Below are 22977 nucleotides of genomic sequence, written 5' to 3'. Positions count from 1 at the left end.
GTTGACATTCGTCACAGTCAGATACAATATTTACCTTGACAGAATCCATTGAACTGGAAGATCTGAAGACTGAACTCGTGAACCGTTTTTTTGATTCGTGGAGAAAGTATGTTGTGTTTAAGACAAAATTACTCTACTCTAGAATATACTGTACACATGGATGTTCTTTGGGGTCAATTTGACCCCAGGCTGTTTTAGCAGTATAAAACATAAGAAATAAACATTTTGGGAAACACTTATTCAAAATGCTCCTTGAATTGGCAACACACAGGTACAAGCAATCATTAATTGAACACAAATCAATGTGACCCTCAGCACTAGAAAGACCTCAAGTTCTCGCGCGAACGACATTGCTTGTGCTGTGGCGGAGGCGATGCGGCCAGACCCCAACAGAAGGCAGGGTCCAAAACCATAATTTCCATTGCAGGCATTTTACAATAAGGGATTAATTAATTATACTTCTGTCTGTTGCAAAAAAAAAAAAGCATTTTATTCAGATTTTCCTGAAATGCACCTGTAGGAGGAATACAAATAAAAAGACAGCAGTGTTTGGTATGAAGTTAGTCAGTGTGTTTCTGCAAAATAATTCATACTGTACCAGTGAATCATTTTGTTGCATAAGTGCCATTTCAAAAAAGGGTGGTTTGATTGCAGCAGTTAATTTTGAAATAGGTTAAGATGCTCATCTCGTTGACTTGTGTGTGAAGTGCTAAAACAATTTGTAATGTTCTGCAATGTTAAAAAAAATTGAAATAAATAAAAAGGCACATTCATTCGCCCCCCCCACCCTTTTAGCACATGATGCTCATGTCATCCCGCAGTCAAGTTTAAAGTGGCCTTTAGCTAATTCTAAACACATCACCCTCACAAAAGGCATCCAGTCCCATGATCTTACAGCTCTCCTTTTGTTCCAGTACACAATGAAAGCAACAAGCACTTTCTAAAAGTCCTCAGAAATCAAGATCGTGCTGCTTTTTATGTTACCGTTTTTATTATCCCATATGCAGACATTTACATGCGTTTGCTCGTCCTCTTGTACACAATGCTGCCAAGAGTCATAGTCTGGAGGGAGAAAAAAAAAAAAAAAGTCACATTAGAAATGTTTTAAGATTCATTCAATAGGTCACAAAACTCATGTTGTCTACTCACATTGACAATTGTGTTTCCATCCACCAGTTCTGTGACAGACTCAATTCCCTTCAGGCTAACCTTCAGCTTGTTGCCATCACGCTGAACCACCGCCTTAAAGAGGTATAAAACAAGATCAATGTGCATGAGGATTAAGTAACAACGTGCAATTTTACTACATTAGTTCAGGTTTCTGCATCCTTAAATTTAGTGCACAGCTTACCTTGGCCTTTTCCCCAGTGAGCGTCTCCAGCTCTGCCTCTTCTCCTATCTTGAAGGTGTTGACGAGGACCTTTGAGCCGGTGGTGACGGTCACTTTGAAGTTGTCACCATCCTCCTCGATCTCAGAGATACTCTTTATGTCTTTGCCTTTCTGGATGAGTTCGTCAGGGAGACCTCAAGACAGAAAAGCAACTGATTGAGAAACCACCCATTACAGTGATTACAAGATAAACATCACTAGACAAGTCAGCAAAACCATTTGATTGCAGAAGTTTTTCATGTTCTGACTTTCTTTTTTGTCAAATAACCCAGTTCAAAATCCCTATGTAAACACTTTTAAAGCTTCTGGTCAAAAAACTGTGAAGAAAGAGAGTTGTAATCTCACCAATGGCCTTCATGAAAGACTCAAAGTTCTCCTGAGACTCCAGCTGGTACTTTCCAGAGAACGACATGGTTTCAGACAGTGAAGGTGAGAGAGAAGTGGTCGACTGCCTGTTTTATACTCTCAAACTCCAGAGCTGCAATCATTAACCACAGGTGTCTGAAATTAAAGCAACTCCCGCCCACTTCCGGATCCGCCCCTGCAGATGAGGACAGAGAGATAAAAGAGGTACTCGGTGACTTAGCTAAAGTTAAGTAGGTCTTCATGCAGAGGAGAGGACAAGTGCCCGTTACTTGGGGTTCACGCATAGAAAATAAATGTAATGATGTCATCCGAAGGCACAACATCTGATTACATGAGTCATACCCCAAAAGCTGCTGACTGGACATATCATTGCTGTCAGGTTTCATTTGGCTGCTTTCCCTCTTCCTTCCTCTGCTTTCTGTTCCTTCTTTTTCTCTCCATTTTCCTCCCTTTTGTCTCTCCTTTAGCCAACTCTGTCACATTTTTTCTTCTGTCCTTTGTTCTATACACTTCGTCTTTTTCAGTGCACCTCAGAGTTTCACAGAAGCTGAAGTTTTAGAGAAAATGTTTTTCTTTGAGAGCTCAATGCTAAAAATCTATTTTGCCTGCAAGCAATCGGGGCATATCAGGGGAAACATTTCCTCTTATTTTTTCCTGAAATGGGGGAAAACCGATATTTTTTCTCGAAAAAAAGTTAAATTAAAGTTTCAAAGATCATAGCAAAAAATTAAATGCTAAAAATTAAAAAAAGATAACGATAAGTTGCCTTTCAGTTTAGGTTAACAAAAGGAGATCGTTTCATATTCAGTGTCCTGATAAACATATTTAAAATGCGTGCATATGATTGAATATATTTGCAGCCTGGTAAAAAAACCTGCTTCAAGTTGTCACTGCTTTACACAGCGTGAACTGTTCTCTATGTCATAACAAAGATACTTTACTCAGGTCACCAGGTTCAAGATAAGATAACGGAGCTCTCACAGCTCAGACTAAAATGTGATTAAGTGATACAAACATGTCAATCATCTGTCATCAGTGTTCCTGAAGGAATTAGTCAACCTGCTGTGTTTCATTCATTTTTCAGCATTCACCTCTAAAACAAAAAAAAAAAGACCCAGAGCTTGTGGTCAAACCATAAATTTCCATCCTTTCCCATGCTGGGTCAGGGCTGTATGGAAGCCCATTTTCACATTGTGAGGAAAAAAATAAAGATCCTGTTATCCCGAAATTTCAACTTACTATCTCATAATTTTGACTAACTGAGGCGTAGCGGAGCAGATAAATTGTTGGTTTTGTATGCCTCTAGCCATATCATTTTTCTCGAGAAGCCATCTATGCAACCACTGATACATATTCCATAAGGCTTTAATTTGTCGTACCCATCTATATGGCATACATAGTTTGGCCCACGGCTGACATACGCCGTCTTAAACGGTTGCGGGCCCACAGATCTACCCCATTCCCGTCCATCAGTCGCATCAATTGACGCACAGTTTCTCTGTCGGTAATTATCCCGGCCATCCAACATTTCTGGTGCATCCATCTGTAGCCGTGCAGTTTGCCAGACGTCTGTAGCTGTTGGTGAATGAAGGATGCTACCTCAGCTTAATCTGTTTTATTTCGTCTCCGCCAAAGTTGGTTCTTTCGTAGCTTTTTTTTTTTTTTTAAAGAAAAAACCCTTTTATTCAGATTTTCACCCTCACAAAAGGCATCCAGTCCCATGATTTAACAGCTCTCCTTTTGTTCCAGTACACAATGTAAGAAATTTCTAAAAGTCCTCAGAAATCAAGATAGTGCTGCTTTTTATTTCACCGTTTTTATTATCCCATATGCAGACAGTTACATGCGTTTGCTCGTCCTCTTGTACACAATGCTGCCAAGAGTCATAGTCTGGAGGGAGAAAAAAAAAAAAAAAAAAACCATTAGAAATGTTTTAAGATTCATTCAATGGGTCACAAAATTCATGTTGTCTACTCACATTGACAATTGTGTTTCTATCCACCAGTTCTGTGACAGACTCAATTCCCTTCAGGCTAACCTTCAGCTTGTTGCCATCACGCCGAACCACCGCCTTAAAGAGGTATAAAACAAGATCAATGTGCATGAGGATTAAGTAACAACGTGCAATTTTACTACATTAGTTCAGGTTTCTGCATCCTTAAATTTAGTGCACGGCTTACCTTGGCCTTCTCCCCAGTGAGCGTCTCCAGCTCTGCCTCTTCTCCTATCTTGAAGGTGTTGACGAGGACCTTTGAGCCGGTGGTGACGGTCACTTTGAAGTTGTCACCATCCTCCTCGATCTCAGAAATACTCTTTATGTCTTTGCCTTTCTGGATGAGTTCGTCAGGGAGACCTCAAGACAGAAAAGCAACCGATTGAGAAACCACCCATTACAGTGATTACAAGATAAACATCACTAGACAAGTCAGCAAAACCATTTGATTGCATACATTTCTCATGTTCCAACTTTTTTTTTTGTCAAATAACCCAGTTCAAAATCCCTATGTAAACACTTTTAAAGCTTCTGGTCAAAAAACTGTGAAGAAAGAGAGTTGTATTCTCACCAATGGCCTTCATGAAAGACTCAAAGTTCTCCTGAGACTCCAGCTGGTACTTTCCAGAGAACGACATGGTTTCAGACAGTGAAGGTGAGAGAGAAGTGGTTGACTGCCTGTTTTATACTCTCAAACTCCAGAGCTGCAATCATTAACCACAGGTGTCTGAAATTAAGGCAACTCCCGCCCACTTCCGGATCCGCCCCTGCAGATGAGGACGGAGAGGGTACATCCCAAGTCTCTTAATTGTCGTTTCCTCGCTCCTCGATCCTCACTTGAACCTGAAGTTGTTTCTGCGCCGCCATATTGACGGCCGTCCCAAAGCTCTAATGTAGCTCGGAGGAGCGAGGATGGAGGATGGAGGAGGGACCTCAGAGGAGCCATGAGCGAGGAACCACGAGAACAGACTTCCAGGAAGTCTTTTAACGGCCGACACGCCCCCTCATTGTTCATCAGTTATGTGATTGGACGCTGCAGCCGATCGGACTGACTGACTGAGTTTAACACCAGAGTGAAGACGGATCACAGATTAAACTCAAGCTTTATATTTGATTAGGTTTGTGATTCACCATCTGGTTTAAATAAATGTTCATTGTAGTCTGAACAACAAAAGGACCACAAACAACTTTCTTCATTTATTAGAAAGATTTGTGTTTTCATGATCTGATATTTCCCTCAATAACTTTTATTATGAATACAATTAAAGTCAGAGAGAGCTGGAGAGACGAAACACTTTTTACATCATTCCTGAGTGTTTGATGAGTTTTATCATTTAAGAGAAACAATAATCATATTCTGGGTTATTTAATAATAATGCCACAGTCACAATTTCAAAACATACAGACGCAAATAATTCATAAATAAGACGATCGCATTCCGCCGGTAGAAATGGATCCTGCACTTATAAACAGAACACAGGACACAGTTTGTTAACAGACTACAGAGAGAAACACCTCTACAGTGGTGATTACTGTGTGTCTTTATTAGTTATTAGTATTATTAGTTACTATTATTAAGTACAGTGATCATGTGAACAGACACAATCTTATCAAAAGTCTCTCCAGCTGTTAAAGCCGACTGACAGCTGATCCAGCTGTGATCAGCTGATCCTCCGTCATCAGAAACAGACGTCGCTTCACGTGACGCAACTGAGGAAAGGACGTCTCATGTCTCTTAAAACATATTTCCTCGTTCCTCTCTCCTTGCATGGTTTCCTCCATGCATCCCTGGTGGGAGGGACTAAGACGCAAGGAAAGGACGCAAGTGAGGGAAACGGGGATGCAATTAAGAGACTTGAGAAGTACCCCAAGTCTCTTAATTGTCATTTCCTCGCTCCTCGCTCTTCGCTCGAACCGGAAGTTGTTCTGCGCCGCCATATTGACGGCCGTCCCAAAGCTCTTATTTAGCTCGGAGGAGCGAGGTTCGAGGATGGAGGAGGGATCTCTGAGGAGCCATGAGCGAGGACCCACGAGAACAGACTTCCAGGAAGTGTTTTAACGGCCGACACGCCCCCTCATTGTTCAGTCATGTGATTGGACGCTGCAGCCGATCGGATTGATGAGATTTTTTTCAATTTGTAAACAGTGAAGACGGATCACAGATTAAACTCTGGTTTATATTTGATTAGGTTTCTGATTCAACATCTGGTTTAAATAAATGTTCATTGTAGACTGAACAACAAAAGGACCACAAACAACTTTCATTTATTAGAAAGATTTGTTTTCATAATCTGTTTCCCTCAATAACTTTTATTATGGAAACAATTAAAGTCAGAGGGAGCTGGGGAGACCAAACCCTTTATCTATATATCTCTATAGAGAGCTGAGAGACGAAACACTTTTTACATCATTTATCATAATTTCATTCAGTAAGGTGAGGCTGTTCATTCCTGATTGTCGGGTTTGATGTTTTATCATTTAACCGTCCTGTTACTTTTGGGGTCAATTTGACCTCATTCAATGTTTAACATCTCCAAATAAATTGACATTTGTTTTGCTTCATATTTAATGACTTTTCCTAATTTAATGGGGACAACTGGGTAAACATAAAATTAACATGTTTTCAATGTCCTGTACACGTCTGTTCTTTGGGGTCAATTTGACCCCAGGTTGTTTTAGCAGTATAAAACATAAGAAATAACATTTTGGGAAACACTTATTCAGGCTCCTTGAATTGGCAACACAGATACAGGCAATCATTAATTGAACACAAATCAATGTGACCCTTGGCACTAGAAAGACCTCAAGTTACCTCACGCGAACGACATTGCTTGTGCTGTGGAGGAGGCGATGCGGCCAGACCCCAACAGAAGGCAGGGTCCAAAACCATAATTTCCATTGCAGGCATTTTACAATAAGGGATTAATTAATTCTGCCTGTTGTGAAAACTTGCAATGGCCAAAAAAAAAACAAACCCACGTTTTATTCAGATTTTCCTGAAATGCCTGTATGAGGAATAAGACAGCAGTGTCTGGTATGAAGTTAGTCAGTGTGTTTCTGTGAAATAATTCATACTGTACCAGTGAATCATTTTGTTGCATAAGTGCCATTTTGAAAAAGGGTGGTTTGATTGCAGCAGTTCATTTTGAAATAGGTTAAGACGCTCATCTCGTTGGCTTGTGTGTGAAGTGCTAAAACAATTTGTCATGTTCTGCAATGAGTTAAAAAAAAAAAAAAAAAAAAAAAAAAAAGCCTTGATTCGCCTGCCCCCCACCCTTTTAGCACATGATACTCATGTCATCATGCAGTCAAGTTTAAAGTGGCCTTTAGCTAATTCTAAACACATCACCCTCACAAAAGGCATCCAGTCCCATGATCTTACAGCTCTCCTTTTGTTCCAGTACACAATGAAAGCAACAAGCAATTTCTAAAAGTCCTCAGAAATCAAGATCGTGCTGCTTTTTATGTTACCGTTTTTATTATCCCATATGCAGACATTTACATGCGTTTGCTCATCCTCTTGTACACAATGCTGCCAAGAGTCATAGTCTGGAGGGAGAAAAAAAAAAAGTCACATTAGAAATGTTTTAAGATTCATTCACTAAGTCAGAAAATTCATGTTGTCTACTCACATTGACAATTGTGTTTCCATCCACCAGTTCTGTGACAGACTCAATTCCCTTCAGGCTAACAGTCAGCTTGTTGCCATCACGCTGAACCACCGCCTTAAAGAGGTATAAAACAAGATCAATGTGCATGAGGATTAAGTAACAACGTCCAATTTTACTTCATTAGTTCAGGTTTCTGCATCCTTAAATTTAGTGCCACGGCTTACCTTGGCCTTCTCCCCAGTGAGCGTCTCCAGCTCTGCCTCTTCTCCTATCTTGAAGGTGTTGACGAGGACCTTTGAGCCGGTGGTGACGGTCACTTTGAAGTTGTCACCATCCTCCTCGATCTCAGAGATACTCTTTATGTCTTTGCCTTTCTGGATGAGTTCATCAGGGAGACCTCAAGACAAAAGCAACCGATTGAGAAACCACCCATTACAGTGATTACAAGATGAACATCACTAGACAAGTCAGCAAAACCATTTGATTGCATACATTTCTCATGTTCTGACTTTCTTTTTTGTCAAATAACCCAGTTCAAAATCCCTATGCAAACACTTTTAAAGCTTCTGGTCAAAAAACTGTGAGGAAAGAGAGTTGTATTCTCACCAATGGCCTTCATGAAAGACTCAAAGTTCTCCTGAGACTCCAGCTGGTACTTTCCAGAGAACGACATGGTTTCAGACAGTGAAGGTGAGAGAGAAGTGGTTGACTGCCTGTTTTATACTCTCAAACTCCAGAGCTGCAATCATTAACCACAGGTGTCTGAAATTAAGGCAACTCCCGCCCACTTCCGGATCCGCCCCTGCAGATGAGGACAGAGAGATAAAAGAGGTACTCGGTGACTTAGCTAAAGTTAAGTAGGTCTTCATGCAGAGGAGAGGACAAGTGCCCGTTACTTGGGGTTCACGCATAGAAAATAAATGTAATGATGTCATCCGAAGGCACAACATCTGATTACATGAGTCATACCCCAAAAGCTGCTGACTGGACATATCATTGCTGTCATATATTTGCAGCCTGGTAAAAAAAACCTGCTGCAAGTTGTCACTGCTTTACACAGCGTGAACTGTTCTCTATATTTCATAACAAAGATACTTTACTCAGGTCACCAGGTTAAAGATAAGAAAACAGAGCTCTGACAGCTCTGACTAAAATGTGATAAAGTGATGCAATCAAACACAATGTCAATCATCTGTCGTCAGTGTTCCTGAAGGAATTCGTCAACCTGCTGTGTTTCATTCATTTTTCAGCGTTCACCTTTAAAAAAAAAAAACCCAGAGCTTGTGGTCAAACCATAAATTTAAAAACAATGGATCAAAGGTGACTACCATACAAGATAACCGTCATAACTGTTGCAACAGTGATATTGTGTCACATGAGTTGTCACAATAACACACACATACACACACACACATCGTCATGTGAGGACCCTTTGGATTCACTCACAGTGGACTGTTACAGGATTATGAAAACATCTGAAAAGATAAAGACGGCTGTGGGCTTTGTATGTTTGGTGATAGTGGAATATAGTGTTACACTGCAGCCCGATAAGCTTTATGCTGATTTATCCTTTGCCACATAGAGAAAACGATTCAGAGGGTTTGAAACTTCAGCCAAATTGTATTCAAGGTGCTCGTAATTAAAAGAAACAACGACATTTAATACTCTCTCAAAACTTTATTTCAACATGCAGATATCTGGATGACACTGTCAATATTCATCCCTTTTTTCATACATGAAAATATATTGACAAAGGCACTCTACAGAAGTACTCCAGGGAAACGAGCGAGGACAAACATGGAGGTACAACTATATGAACTACAACTACAAGTCCCACGTCGTCTCTACGGCTGAAGAGTTTCCCATGAGACCTCGCTGTCAGCAGCAGCTCATTGGCGAACTCGATGAGGAGAATTGAGGCCAGCCAGATGCAGGATCCTGAGGATGATGTCACTGGGGTCGCTTCCTTCGAATTGGCCGGTCTGGTCGTCTCCTTCCTCCTCGACGAGGCAGGATTGGTCTGTGGTGCAGCTTTCTGTGAAACGGTTCAGACAAAAACAAACAAAGTTATCACTGAGGACTTGGTCGTGTTATTGCAGACTTTACAATATTTTGTTATCAGGTTTTTTGACCCAGGGCCGTGAACTGTTTCAGAACAAGAGGGCAAACGATCGAAGAAAAGTTCACAGTGACGTCAACCGCAAAGACAGTGTGTTGCTTAGCTAATTGTACACACAGTGATTTGTTCCACTTAGCTGAAACAAAGCTTGTAATACAAAATAACTAATAGAAAGCCACATAAATCAATCCTGTATGGTGGAAAATAACAAAGTACATTTAGAATTTGAGATTCGTTTAATGTTACTTTATACTTTTCCTCGACTGCGTTTCAGAAGGAAATATTGTACTCTTTACTCCACTACATAGTTAGTAGTTACAGATGCTTTACAGATTCAGATCTTAAATACCACTAATGAGCATATATATCCTAACACATTGTTATACAGTCGATTAAACCACCCAATAGTGTATGAAATAACTAGAATCAACTGTCAGCTACAACATTAAAATTCCATTTACATAGTAATGCAATGCAGTAACTATGATCTAATGGTATAATGAACAACTCTGATGGAGCCATTTTGCCTTACTTTAAGGTAATGTTGCTGATAATGACACTGTAGTTTTACTCACTTCAGTAAAGTTTTAAATGCAGGACTTTTATTTTGACAGATGGCTACTTTTACTCAAGTAAAAGTTCTAAATACTTCTTCCACCACTGCCCAAATATACTTCAGGACATCCTGACCTGCATCACAACAGAGTCCCGAAGCAGCGCAGCGTCCTCCCTCAGATCCACAGGGTCTCCCTCCTGCATGGCAGGGGGTGAGCAGGTAGTTCTCCTCCACGCAGTGAGCCGTTTCCGGGGAGCCCAGCAGGCAGCCGAGGCCCTCCCCGCAGCAGATACTGGGGCCGAAGCAGTGGCCTCTGTCTCCGGGGCCGCACGACATGCACTGGAGGAGGAATTGATTGATTATTATAGCTATTTAGAATTATGTGGATGCAGTTTAGCTCAGTGTAGAGCATTTAATGTGAGCTATGTGTCTCTACAGTGAAATTTTAGGTTTTTATTCCTTTTTTCTTGTTTGAGCATGACAGTTTCAGTCCAAACTCAGATTTGTTTTATGTTTGATTCAAATAAAAGTGTTCTAAGAGGTACTTTGACATTTAACCAACAACAGCTTATTTAATCGTTGTTCCTTGTCTACATCAAAGGTGTAAGAATAGAGGGTGTTGTAGATCATAAAACCCTTTTGGGCTATATGAATAAAATGGACTTAACATGAAAAAAACCTCTTTGATTCTAGCAGACCTTTGTCAGTTTATGATATATTTACTATATATATTGGTAAAAGCAGCTCACCTTTCGCAGCGGTGCATCCATGATAGACCTCTTCCCACCGATAGGACAGTTAGAGATGTAACACGCTGAACATACAGACAGGAGAAAAAGTACGCACACGGACACAGCAGCTCCAGTCATTTCTGCTGAGAAAGTGGAAGAAAGAGGAAAAAAGAAACCAGTTACACTCAACATACCAAAACATCCACAGACCACAAAATCTAGACACTAATCTGCGGAAACAAAACTCACTTGTCGCTAAATCTCTTGATGTAGGTGCGGTTGATTTGAAGTGTTGCTTCCAGATGCTCCTAATGCTTCTTCTGTTCTTGGTGCCTCTCACATGTCTTATATACCTCCAGAGCTTCTTCTGAGAGTGACACAGAAACCCAAAAGCCACTTAGAGATCCTTAATGAGCCCGTTTTAGTTACTATCACCTCCGGAAATGAAGCTGACCACTAGGCCGCCCGGGTCAAAAGGGCCAGGCAGTTATGTGGCCTGGATCCCTTCTTGCTATTGAGAGTTATTACAGGAGGGCTCGTGGTGCGTGACCGTGCATGTTAGAGATGACAGGAAAGTCAGAGGTCAAGAAATGAATGGAGAGATGGAATTATTCGAAGCATGAGTGGATACGAGTGTAGTACAACTATCATTTTTTTAAAAGGAGATACATTATAAGGATTTTTTTTAAATCAAAGTGGCAATCTTAAAAGATTTTCGTTTTAATAAATACCTGTTAAAGCACAATATCGCCAAAGGAGGTAACACAATGGTGATTGAGCCTATGGCCCACTGATGAAAGTGTAGCAATCAGTTCAATAAATCAAGTCATTAAAGGTCCCATATTGCCAAACGTGAGACTTTTGTGTCTTTTTTAATCATAAAGCAGGTCTAAGTGCTATATAAATGATGTGAAAGCATTGAAACGCTCAGTCTATGTAGAAATACACAAAGCCAGTTTCCAGAAACTGTGTCTTCAAACGAGCCGTCAGGATTTCTGTACGGTTTTGATGTCACTCTACAATATATATTGACCATTTCACAGTTTTAAACTTAAACCTCCTAAATGTGGCCCGGTTTATTTACGGTTGCGGTTGAGATGAATGACATCAGCTGACAGGAAGTAAACATAGACCCAAGCTGTTGCCTAGCAACGCAATTCTGTTGAAACTTGCTAAAATGGCGCGTTTCAGACGTACAGGTGTATTCCGACAGACAGTATGAGAAAAATAAAGAGTTTTTTGAACGTTAAAGCATATAAATGTGTTCCAGTAGAAACCAAAAATGCTCGTATGAACCTGGAAATGAGCGTGTTATGTCTCCTTTAAATTAATATTTAAGATGGGGGAAGTTGAAAAAAGCTGGTTTAAAAAAGGTCACGAGAAGAAGTTCATCTTTGCACCTCGGCCTGCTGAAAACATAAACAATGATGAGGAAACACACACACACACACACACACGCACACACACACACACACACACACACACACACACACTCACAAACACACCTACAAATATTCCTTTCTATTAGTAAAGTCCTTAATTCCTCACAGGAATTGAGGCCCACATTGTCCAGGTCTGAGGTTAATTGGTCTTATGGGCTAATTAACACAGCTAATGATCGGCCACAGCCCATAAAAGACAGTTTCCCCGTTTCAATGATATGAGCTCAATTACTGCTGCTCCCTCCCGATCCACTAACTGCCACCTCATCTCTATTAAAAATTAATTCAAAACATTGTCTGTGTTTGCCAACTTCTCTGCCAAGAGAGGGGAGAGGGACATTGAGACGTGGACTGACATTACTTTCTTATTTGTTGTCATGTGTCACTCAGACAATGGGCCACTCTTGCCTCCTAGTGGCTGTGGTGACACATTTAACCTATCCATGCATTCATTTTCCTTCGTCTGTTACTGTTTTTATCTGTCATGCTTATGCTGGGGTGGACAAAATAACAGGAACACCATACACAAGGTTCCAAAAAATTACCATATAGAGAGAAGAAAGAAAGAAGAACTTAACACCAAATGTTTCACGGAGGTGGTGTTTTCTCTACATTATTGTGCAAAGCCCCTATGATAAACAATATGCACCACAACTGACTGACCATCAACTGTATCTGCTGCAACCTAAAATACCTGAAATACTTTCAGTGCTTTAAATCAATTCCATCTAAAACGAAAGATTTAATTCATTCTTACGTGTGAAATCAATCATTCCTAACATGCACTTCTTTAAGCTGTGTTAAGAGACAGACTGAGATCCTCTTCCATCGCTCCACTTCACAGCTGCTAAACATTCAAACTGCATTGTTTTCTTCTGCAACATCACATCTCGCCATTCCTCCGAAAGCTGTGCAAAAATCCCTATTTCATAGAGAAATGGAGATGTCTATCTAGTGTTTCCTTATTTTTCAGCAGGAAGGCACTAGGCTTGTTGACTTCCTCTCCCCTCCCTTCCTTCCTTCTCTCCGAAGGTACTCATCTGAAAAATGAGAACAAAGTGATTGTTCCTGTTCTCTTTCTTAAGTCACTTCAAATGCTATCCGTGGACGGGCGGCTCATTGTCAGGAGAGTTGCAGTGCGAGCAGGAGGGAGAGAAACGCAGGTACAGGTACAACAGCAGCACTTCAGCCAAACAGCATCACAGAAAACATACTCTGCTACACTCAACTGGTGAGTTCCACACACACACTCACACACCAAGACTTCGCTGCAGCCTCACACAAACACACACTTCCATGGCACTGGCTGGCATATGAGGAGGGGCTTCAGCTTTTAATGGATTGTTTGGAATGCACGGTGTGGCAAAGTGTAGCCCGGGGTCTCTGCACGCTTCACCTTCAGTGGGAGAAAGTGAAGAGGATAAAAGACCAGGTTCATATCTAGGGGAGCATTTGAAACAAACTGAAAGGGAATCATTGAAAATGTCAGTGTGCATCTGAAAGTGTTGCAGAATCTTTGGAAGAGGCAGAATAACATTCTTCTTGCATTCTATGTTTTCTGTATATCATTAATTTACATTCAAGTACTTGTGTCCCTGTAACTTGTATTTCCATTATTTATTGACATGGAGTGATATTCCTTGTTATAAGAGAGATGTTTTTTTGTTTTTGTGTGACACTGAACTATGTGAAATGCCAATTTATTTGTAATCTCTGCACTGATCTTCATCGCATGATTTCCCCAAACTTCATCATCCTCACTTGTTGTCATCATCATATTGTGCTGCCTGTATGTGAATCTGGATGCATAGCTGAAATAGTCAATTAATTGATCAGTCAATCGACAGAAAATGTACTATCCTGGTAATAGATCAATCGATTAAAGCATTTTTCAAGTGAAAAAAACTAAATATTAAATTTTTCAGCATCTAAATGAGAATCTGCAGCTTTCTTTGCATTTCTTTGAGGTTTTCGTCAGACAAAACAAGAAATTAATGACAAGTTGTCTCTTTGGATTTTGAGAAATTGTAACTGGTATTTTCTGACCAAGCAATGAAACGATTATTTGAGATTGAATAATCTGCAGATTAATCGACATTGAAAATAATCCGTATTTTGTGTGCATTGTGGTATAGAGAGTGTAGTTGCAGCATTTGCATCAACCAACAGAGATACATGTAGCAGACAGTAAAGTAGAACTATGCTTCAGTGCATTGATATGGATCTCAGTAGTTTCTCATTGATAAGCACTGAGCTATTTACAGGAAGAGAATAAATTGCTAAGCACATTTCAGATGTCATGCAGAAGTAAGACAGTTCCCTTCCGAGCGTCATCTTTTCACAGATAGCCATCATCTACACTAAAGTGTGCACATACACATTGCAGTGGAGATGTTATTCATAGCTATGACATCTTAAACATTTCACAGTTTTAAAAGTATCAGTTATCTAATCGACCACTGACTTCAGGCTGCTCACAGAGATACAGATTAAAACATCACGTATAGCATTGTCAGTGGAGGAGAAAAGGGGAAGTTCTTCCTGGCTATCAGTGCAACAAAAAAAAAAAAAAAGAAGATAAACAGAGCAGAGAAAAAAGACATGGAGAAGTGATAAGTGTGCGGGAGGTACAGGTGAACGTTTCACAGATAACTTCCTACTTTCAGGAGAGGAGGAGATCTGTGAGAAAAAAAGAAGTGAAAGGTTTCAGGTTGAACACTGAAAGGTGTGGGTGCCCACACAAGACTGTGTGTGTGTGCTCAGTTACATACCTTCCGCCTTCAGAGTTTCATATCAGAAAAAGAAGCCAGATACAGAATCTTTGGAGAAACCTCACTCTGTTTTGAGGCACTTGTACTTCACTTCTTCTTTTTTATGATACTTTACCCTTCCACTATATTGTACTTTTTATGTAACAAAAAGCTATAATTAATTTTCAGATTAAGTTTTTACATAACAAGACATGTGATGATCTTGAAATATACAATTGTTAAAGATTAAATCAGTGATTCCTAACTTTTGACCGAAAAAGGGATCAAAGAGGCATTTCCCTTATAAAATATCAGGTTTACTTTAAATACATGTAGAAGACCCAAAGAGGTAAAAGTATCCAATATTTCACATAAAAAAGGAAAGATACATCCCAAAGTAAAAAACAAATGTCGTTTTTTGACCTATAAAACATCTAATCAACACCCATTCAGATGTAACTAGCTCGATCATCATTAGCGTCAACAGTAAATAATCTAATAATGTAATATATTATACTATATCAGCCTTGGAGCTCTTTTCCTGCAGAACGAGTACTTTTACTTACTCTACATTTACTATAGAGTACTTTTAGACATTGGTATTGCTACGTCTACTTAAGTAAAGGATCTGAATACTTCCTCCACCACTGTAACCACTTCTTGCACTCTTTCTAATGCAGAGAGAAGATGGAAACGGACAGAGTGCATTTCTCACCAGCAAGAAGGCCACTACTCAGAGATGAGCAAAGACAAGTATCTCAGCTGAGTTTCTACCTAAGCCCACCTCCACTCTACATTAAGCCCCCCAAATGCTCCTCTCCCAGATACCCCAGCACATCACCAAGCAAACACAACTATGGCGCGTTCAGCCCCCCCGCCTTCTTTCTTGGTCCGGGTTACACCCAAAGGGAAGGATCCCAAAAACGCAAAAGAACTCCTCTCAAAATGGACGGCCAAAGAGGTGAATCTCCCGACAGAGGAGTCGAGGAGGCAGACAAAAGCAGCAGTAAGAAGACGGTGCACCTCTCTCACATCCCCTTCTCCCTCCCACCTCGCCCCATTCCCTCCCCATCTCCTAAGCCCATCCCCAGTATGATCGAGCTAAACACACTGCATCTTCATCACAGATCGCCAGGTATGAATCTACCTGTGCAGGTGAAACAGGAGCCTCTCAGTCCTTCCCCTGTTTGGCCTCCCTCTCCTCTCCTCCTCCACCCTCCCTACTTCCCACCTCTCCACCACAGCCTCTTCCCATACCCTTTCTTCATGCCCAGCCCCGTCATGCACCTCTCCCCTGGTTCTTTCTACCCAAGAGAGGACCTCCGCCCCGGGCATCGCGGCCGTGAAGGACCCCCTCGGGGTGGGACGACCAGTGCTGAAAAGCTCGGCCTCAACGTCCACGTGGATGACAGTTATTATGTAGACGTGGGTGGAGGCCAGAAGAGATGGAAGTGTCGCATGTGTGAGAAGTCCTACACCTCCAAGTACAACCTGGTAACGCACATCCTGGGGCACAACGGCATCAAGCCACATGGATGCCACCTGTGTGGGAAGCTGTTTAAGCAGCTAAGCCACCTGCACACACACCTGCTCACCCACCAGGGCATGAGGCCCCACAAGTGCCAGGTGTGCCAGAAGGCCTTCACTCAGACCAGCCACCTGAAGAGACACATGATGCAGCACAGCGATGTGAAACCATACAGGTAGATGTTTTACTGCAGCTGTTTTTGTTTATTTTCAACTGTCCTCTTTTGAAGCTGATCTTTCACACACTTTGCCCGCCCCTCCAGCTGCAGTGTGTGCGGTAGAGGCTTTGCTTACCCCAGTGAGCTTCGCGCTCACGAGCTGAAGCACGACAAAGGACAGGAGAACGTTTGTGTGGAGTGCGGGCTGGATTTCCCCACGCTGACCCAGCTGAAGAGGCACCTGACCGCCCATCGCGGCCCCACCTTGTACAGGTGAGCACAAAACTGGTTCTTCCCTTTGCTGAAATATCATAATGGTTGTATTCGTAACACAATAGTCAGACATTTTGGAAACAAACTTTATTTGTTTTTTTGATGAATGATAGACACCACTCATGTCTGTACGCTAAATATGAAGCTACAGCTAGCAGCTAGTTAGCTTAGCTTAGCATAAATAAGGAAATGGGGAATTAAGTAGCCTGGCTCAGTCTGATGGTAACAAAATGTACCACATGATACCCTGTAAGACAACCATATGTTAAATATACACTTTTATTATTACATGGATTAAACAATTAACATTTAATATTTTAACTATAGATAATAATAATAATATTAATAATAATAGAGATGCCGGTAAGCAGTTTTTATTACATTTGTTTAGCTGTTTCTCCTTGTTTTCTGTCATTGTGCAAAGCTAAGCTAACAGGTTGCTAGCTGGAGCTTCATATTTGCCGTACAAACATTAGAGAGTGGTATCGATCTTCTCATCTATTTCAGAAAGCAAACACATGTCCCAAAATGTTGAACGACTGCTTTAACAGTTAAGATCTGTATTTGTCTCAATAAAGAGCTTAACCATATAGGCTACATGTTGTTCCTGCAGGTGTGCAGAGTGCCAGAAGACATTCCAGTACCCGAGCCAGCTTCAGAACCACATGATGAAACACAAAGACATCAGACCGTATATCTGCAGCGAGTGTGGGATGGAGTTCATCCAGTCACACCACCTGAAACAGCACACGCTCACTCACAAAGTAGGTTTAATTAGGAGGACAAATATAAAGACAGCATTTTGTCATTTTTTTGACAGCCGCTGAAGGCAATGGCATGGATTTTTGGCAACAAACAGAGATATCAATTTTGCTGTCAAATCAAGACATTTCCATTATTCCTTGTGCCCATTTTTGATAGTGATGGCACCAATATTTTGGATGCTAGCCCAACAGGTTGTTTTGGCAACTGTCTCAAAGCAATTTTCCCTGGCTTCTGAAGCTATTTTTAACTCCTTAACATCCAGTTTCCATCTTTATTTCCACATTAGGCGCATAAAAACGTGATTCCACACTGTTTGACGTATCAAGTATGTTGTAGTATGTGAAGCAGTACAATGTTTACACTGAGTTACATAATGAAACCCAATACTTCTGATGTATAGTTGTCATTTTATACACATTTCACACACAAAAAAAATGTTTGGTATCTTTGGAAACTTTGGGATCGCCACAAAAAAATGGAATAAAGATGTTAAAATAAAGATCAGTGGGGTTAAACTAAGCTAAGATTTTAAGCAGCAGACGGACTGTTGACCACATTTCTCACGCCGCTATCTCTACATTCTCTCGTTCTTTAGGGGGTGAAGGAGCACAAGTGTCGCATCTGTGGTCGTGAGTTCACCCTGTTGGCAAACATGAAGCGCCACGTCCTCATCCACACCAACATACGGGCCTATCAGTGCCAGATGTGCTTCAAGAGTTTTGTCCAAAAACAGACTCTGAAGGCTCACATGATCGTCCACTCGGACATCAAGCCCTATAAATGCAAGGTTGGTTTTGGTTGGCTCTTTGTGTCTTGTTTTGGCCTTCAATTCCTCTTTCGCTCACCGAGGAAAGGAATAGTTAGCACACATAGTTAGCTTAGCTTAGCATAGATACTAGAAACAGGGGTAATCACCTAGCTTAGCTCCGTCCAAAGGCAACAAAACACACCTATCAGCACCTCAATTCGTTAAATTCATACAAAAATCCAACTGTAAACTTAATACTTGTGGTGTTACGGGGGTTATGTGGCAGATATTGTTACCTTTGGACAGAGCCAGGCTAGCTCTTTCCCCTTGTTTCCAGTCTTTCTGCTGGTTAATCTTAATGTGGTTAATCTTAATGTGTGAAAATATTTAGCTTGATGTTAAGCGTCTGACATAATAATGCTATTTATTTTTTTCATCTCACTCTCGGCAAGAAAGCAAATAAGTGTATTTCACAACATGCTACTCCTTTAATATTTAATGCTGTGAGGGGTTAGGATATCGGCATTGAGACTCCAGGTGCTACCTTTATTGAAAACATAATTAACCAATGTGTATTCATTGATAATCACAGCCAAGCACCTTTAATATTCAGTGGTAGCTGCTATTTAAGGATTTCTCCACTTTTCTGGAGAGTCTGGACTGAGACAATGACCAGATAGCGGAGAGGCTTTTGGCAGGAGGAGCCTCCTTGTCCATAGGAAGGATATCGCTGCACAAACTGCCTCTCTAACAATGGCCCCCCAGCCTCCCCGGAGAACAGGGCCCTCAAATAGATTTCATCTTGCTTTCTCTGCTGCTGGAGGGAGCTTCCTGTTTTCTCACGGTCCTCTTGAACAGTTTACAGTCCCTCTCTCCTCCTGAAGGAAAGGACCACCCTAATAAAAAAGAATGCAGAGGAAGGACAGCGCAGGACTTGCCCTTCCCTGTTCTCCTCCTGGCCCTGTCTCGATGTTGCTTCCTCTCTCTTTCTGTTTTTCTTGTGTGTGTGTGTGTGTGTGTGTGTGTCAGGGAGTGAGAGAGAGACAGGGAATACAAAGAGGAAAGGAGGAAAACAAGGATAGGAGGAGGGAGAAAGGGTGTGTGTCTTTGTATATCTGACTGCCTGCACATTCATTCATGATTGCGTAGCTCAGTCTGTGCAAATCTAACAAAGGACATTTGACAGAGAAAGAAAAACAATAGGTGGATGGTGTTGGCCTATTGTTTTTATTTCCCCAAATAGTGTTTACGACAGTCAGTGGAGGAAAGTAATCAAGTACTGTGTTTGCATGCTATTTTGCTTGTGCTTCACTTGTGCATTACCATTTTGTGCTACTTTTTATTTCTACTCTACTGCATTTCAGAAGGAAAAAAATTAATTTTTATTCACTCAGCTACATTTATCCGCCAGCCAGAGTTACTAGTTACTTTATACTACTTTATATACAGATATAAGTTTGTTATACAAAACATATAATGAGCCTTAATATGATCATTTCTCATTGACTAAAATGGTATATAAAGTAGTCAAAATTAGCCGCACCACAACCAATCATCAATACGTAATAATGTGTTATGGTAACACACTTTGAAAAGGGCAAGTCTGGAAACACTTTCTGGGCGGTAGTTAGATGAAATGATACCACTCTCACGTCTGTATGGTAAATGTGTAGCTTGAACCAGCAGCTAATTAGCTTAGCTTAGCATAAAGACTGGAAACTGAAAAAAAACGCTATTACCAGCAGAGGAAGCTGCTGCAGTGCTCAGCTGAATTTTACCTGAGCCATGTAAAAATTTGAAGTTGCTTATATGGCTCCACATACTTTTCTCCCTTTGTCTCTCAGCTTTGTGGTAAGCAGTTCAACAGGATGCACAATCTAATGGGCCACATGCATCTCCATTCAGACAGCAAACCCTTCAAATGCCTTTACTGCCCGAGCAAGTTCACGCTGAAGGGAAACCTCACCAGACACATGAAGGTCAAACACGGCGTCATGGACAGAGGGCTGGATGAAAGATGTAAGGATACACATGCTGTAGATGGATTATTGATTCTCTTTTTTTGCCGCAAAAGTTGCTCAATCATTTCTCTGACTTCAGTGTTTAGGCGAAGAGGGCGATTCTGCATGTCCACTCCCATGGGCCTCCTCACCCGCTTCAGCCAAGAGGAACCGTTTGACCTTTCCCAGAAGCCCCCGGGCCTGCCCGGCCTCCGTCTCTCCCAGTCGGATGGCGAGAGTGTCCCTGGAAGCTCGTGTCAGGAGGAGGATGAGGAGAGTTTGTACAGAAGGAGCCAGTACAGCCCCGAGGTGGACCAACATGAGCCAGCAGGCGAGGACCAGTACATGGCTGAGCTGGAGGAGAGAGGGCAGGGGTCTCCGGCTGAGCTAAGGCCGGAAGAGAAGCAGAAAGAAATGTGTCAGCAGAGTTTAGAGGAAAAGAGGGAGGCAGCAGCAGAGGGACACTCTGGAGATCCCAGAGGTGACCAGGCGCACCCCTTACAGTCAGAAGAGACATCCGAGATGGCAGAACTAGAAGTAGATCACCAAGAGCGAGACGAGCCAGAGCAAAGCAAACAGCAGATGGACGGCTTTTGTGACGCAGCAAGCAGAGAGGAACCAGAGTAGATCAGAGACAGGTGGAATAATGAATCGCTCGCGCATATGTGAATTAATTAGGAGTTACGGGTCCACGGAATGAAGAAGAGTAGTAACGGTTAGACAAAGAGTGAAAAGAAGATGCAGGTTTTAGGGAAGACAGTTTTTTTTGACAGGAAAGTGAAGTAAAGTGTGTCTGTGTCTGACTGAAACTAGATTATGTGGTTTAGTAGCTTAGAACCAAAAAAGAAAGATGAACATATCATGGTTATTAACAGTGAAGCGACTGAAATACAAAGCTGTGAAGCGTAATACATGTACAGAACATATCATACACTGATTAATAGTCACTGACAGAGGGTTAATGTGCATTTATGAGAGGATAAGTATGATTATTTTTTGAAAGTTTTTTTTTTACAAATAATTTTGCAATATTGACTGAAATATGCAATTTTGCTTAACTTTTAAATTTATAAATCTATGATGTCAAAATCTAAAATTGGGCTTGTGTTGGGGTTATTTTGTTTTGTTTGTTTGTGGGATATTGTGTTTTTAACAGATACAGATATGACAAAGCTTGATTTTCTCAAATCTTTGGTGTCTTTATGAAATAAACTGTGATTTAGTTTTTTATGTCTAATGTATAATTTGTTTTAATCTACATGTTTTAATTGTATGGCAGTGTAATGGTGAAATCATCTGGATGTGATACTGCTAATGCAAAAATAAAAGCTTGGACGCATGAACCCGTTAAATTAAATCTGCTGTTTGTGCTTTTAGACGCCCTATAAACACGACCGTTTTTTAAAGAATATAAAAACGGCCGTTGAATGTCAACCTTCTCCGTCTGACACGTACATTACCAAGCAAGAGGCTTGCCTTTCTCCTCCTGCTTCTCTTTCAAAGCAGAGGAAGAGGAAGAGAAAACACCTCTCCCGTTCTCTCTTTTAGGTTGTGATCAAACAGAAGTGACAGACACAGTGGGTGTCCCAGACAAAGGCTTCATATGTCTGTATGACTCCGAATAAAGCATTGTTTCTGCTCAAATTCTCCGAATGAAAGAGTTTTTTTGTGACAAAGAAGATACATTATCATACAGTGCATCTTTTGTTATATTTCATGAAGTAATTTAGCAAACTGTCATTTATTCACTTTGTTTCAAAACAACACTGAGCTCACTGGGCTGTGATGTCACATTATACCTCACCCTGCCAGTTCAGGTAAACACTGAGCCATTTCTTGTCAGAAGAAATGCAGAACAGCAGCTTCTCCATTTCTACCAGTGACGACCACCGCGTCCTGCAGGGCGAAACTGCAAACAGTTTGAGGAAGTCCTCACATCCTCCTCCCCTTTCCTTTCCTCACCTACACGTTTCAAATCCAGACCACTGGCTCGGAGAGGAGCCCACAGTTTGTTATCAACTATCTGGAATCAGCTCCTCTCAGCAGCATCATGTTGTGAAATCACTGGGGAACAACATGTACATAAACGACCACACCACAGAGACTTCAGGAAGAATGGCGTGTCACAAGGTAATTCTATCCCTCCTGTGTGTTTTTAACGAACCGAAACTTTAGAGACCACGAGAATGCAATAGACCCAGACACACAGGAGAACAGGTAGATACCGATGGGAACATGAATCCTGTGGTGAGAAGCAGTTGATTGTTCTGCTTTGCAAACACACAACAATCATAACCGTGACAAGATGGAAAGATAGTATCATTAGGAAAAAGACGAATTCAGATTTATGAATCAGTCATTTTAGGCACCGCACAGAGATTAATAAAATCATTTAAACTCAAACAAAGCTGTAACTAAAGTTCACGTGCTGTGGTTGGCCTTAAACACATCTAAAAAAGACTTAAACCTCTGTTTTACAATTTTGTTTTGTAATTAAGGCCATATTCTTTATATGCATTTTCCATTATGTGTTTTTTATACTACACTT

General features: G+C 41.1%; 5 protein-coding genes across 5 annotated transcripts; 1 reads left to right on the top strand and 4 right to left on the bottom strand.

The window, feature by feature from the left end:
• Nucleotides 1-955: 955 nt before the first annotated feature.
• On the bottom strand, nucleotides 956-2026 carry LOC142957408 (fatty acid-binding protein, liver-type). The gene is made up of 4 exons (XM_076099220.1): nucleotides 1736-2026; nucleotides 1352-1524; nucleotides 1150-1242; nucleotides 956-1062 (listed from the first exon to the last, which is right to left on the bottom strand). The coding sequence occupies exons 1-4, from the start codon at nucleotides 1800-1802 to the stop codon at nucleotides 1012-1014; spliced, it is 384 nt and encodes a 127-aa protein (XP_075955335.1). The 5' UTR covers nucleotides 1803-2026; the 3' UTR covers nucleotides 956-1011.
• A 1552-nt stretch (nucleotides 2027-3578) lies between these two features.
• Nucleotides 3579-4387, bottom strand: LOC142957409 (fatty acid-binding protein, liver-type-like). Its single transcript, XM_076099221.1, has 4 exons — nucleotides 4321-4387; nucleotides 3937-4109; nucleotides 3735-3827; nucleotides 3579-3646 (listed from the first exon to the last, which is right to left on the bottom strand). The coding sequence occupies exons 1-4, from the start codon at nucleotides 4385-4387 to the stop codon at nucleotides 3596-3598; spliced, it is 384 nt and encodes a 127-aa protein (XP_075955336.1). The 3' UTR covers nucleotides 3579-3595.
• A 2196-nt stretch (nucleotides 4388-6583) lies between these two features.
• LOC142957501 (fatty acid-binding protein, liver-type-like) lies at nucleotides 6584-8744 on the bottom strand. The gene is made up of 4 exons (XM_076099377.1): nucleotides 7967-8744; nucleotides 7585-7757; nucleotides 7382-7474; nucleotides 6584-7298 (listed from the first exon to the last, which is right to left on the bottom strand). Exons 1-4 carry the CDS (start codon nucleotides 8031-8033, stop codon nucleotides 7248-7250), a joined length of 384 nt encoding a protein of 127 aa, XP_075955492.1. The 5' UTR covers nucleotides 8034-8744; the 3' UTR covers nucleotides 6584-7247.
• A 505-nt stretch (nucleotides 8745-9249) lies between these two features.
• oxt (oxytocin) lies at nucleotides 9250-10925 on the bottom strand. Its single transcript, XM_076099318.1, has 3 exons — nucleotides 10785-10925; nucleotides 10170-10374; nucleotides 9250-9395 (listed from the first exon to the last, which is right to left on the bottom strand). Exons 1-3 carry the CDS (start codon nucleotides 10902-10904, stop codon nucleotides 9250-9252), a joined length of 471 nt encoding a protein of 156 aa, XP_075955433.1. The 5' UTR covers nucleotides 10905-10925.
• Nucleotides 10926-15577: 4652 nt separating this feature from the next.
• znf366 (zinc finger protein 366) lies at nucleotides 15578-22212 on the top strand. Its single transcript, XM_076099455.1, has 6 exons — nucleotides 15578-16661; nucleotides 16749-16916; nucleotides 17530-17680; nucleotides 18277-18468; nucleotides 20274-20448; nucleotides 20530-22212. Exons 1-6 carry the CDS (start codon nucleotides 15646-15648, stop codon nucleotides 21054-21056), a joined length of 2229 nt encoding a protein of 742 aa, XP_075955570.1. The 5' UTR covers nucleotides 15578-15645; the 3' UTR covers nucleotides 21057-22212.
• The last annotated feature ends 765 nt before the right edge of the window (nucleotides 22213-22977 follow it).

The sequence above is a fragment of the Anarhichas minor genome, unplaced genomic scaffold (assembly GCF_050575085.1).
Source record: "Anarhichas minor isolate MPS153535 unplaced genomic scaffold, ASM5057508v1 ptg000025l, whole genome shotgun sequence".
In the NCBI taxonomy this organism is placed as follows: Eukaryota; Metazoa; Chordata; class Actinopteri; order Perciformes; family Anarhichadidae; genus Anarhichas; species Anarhichas minor.
Note: the sequence above shows the minus strand (reverse complement) of the source record. Positions and strands in the feature narration are given on the sequence as shown.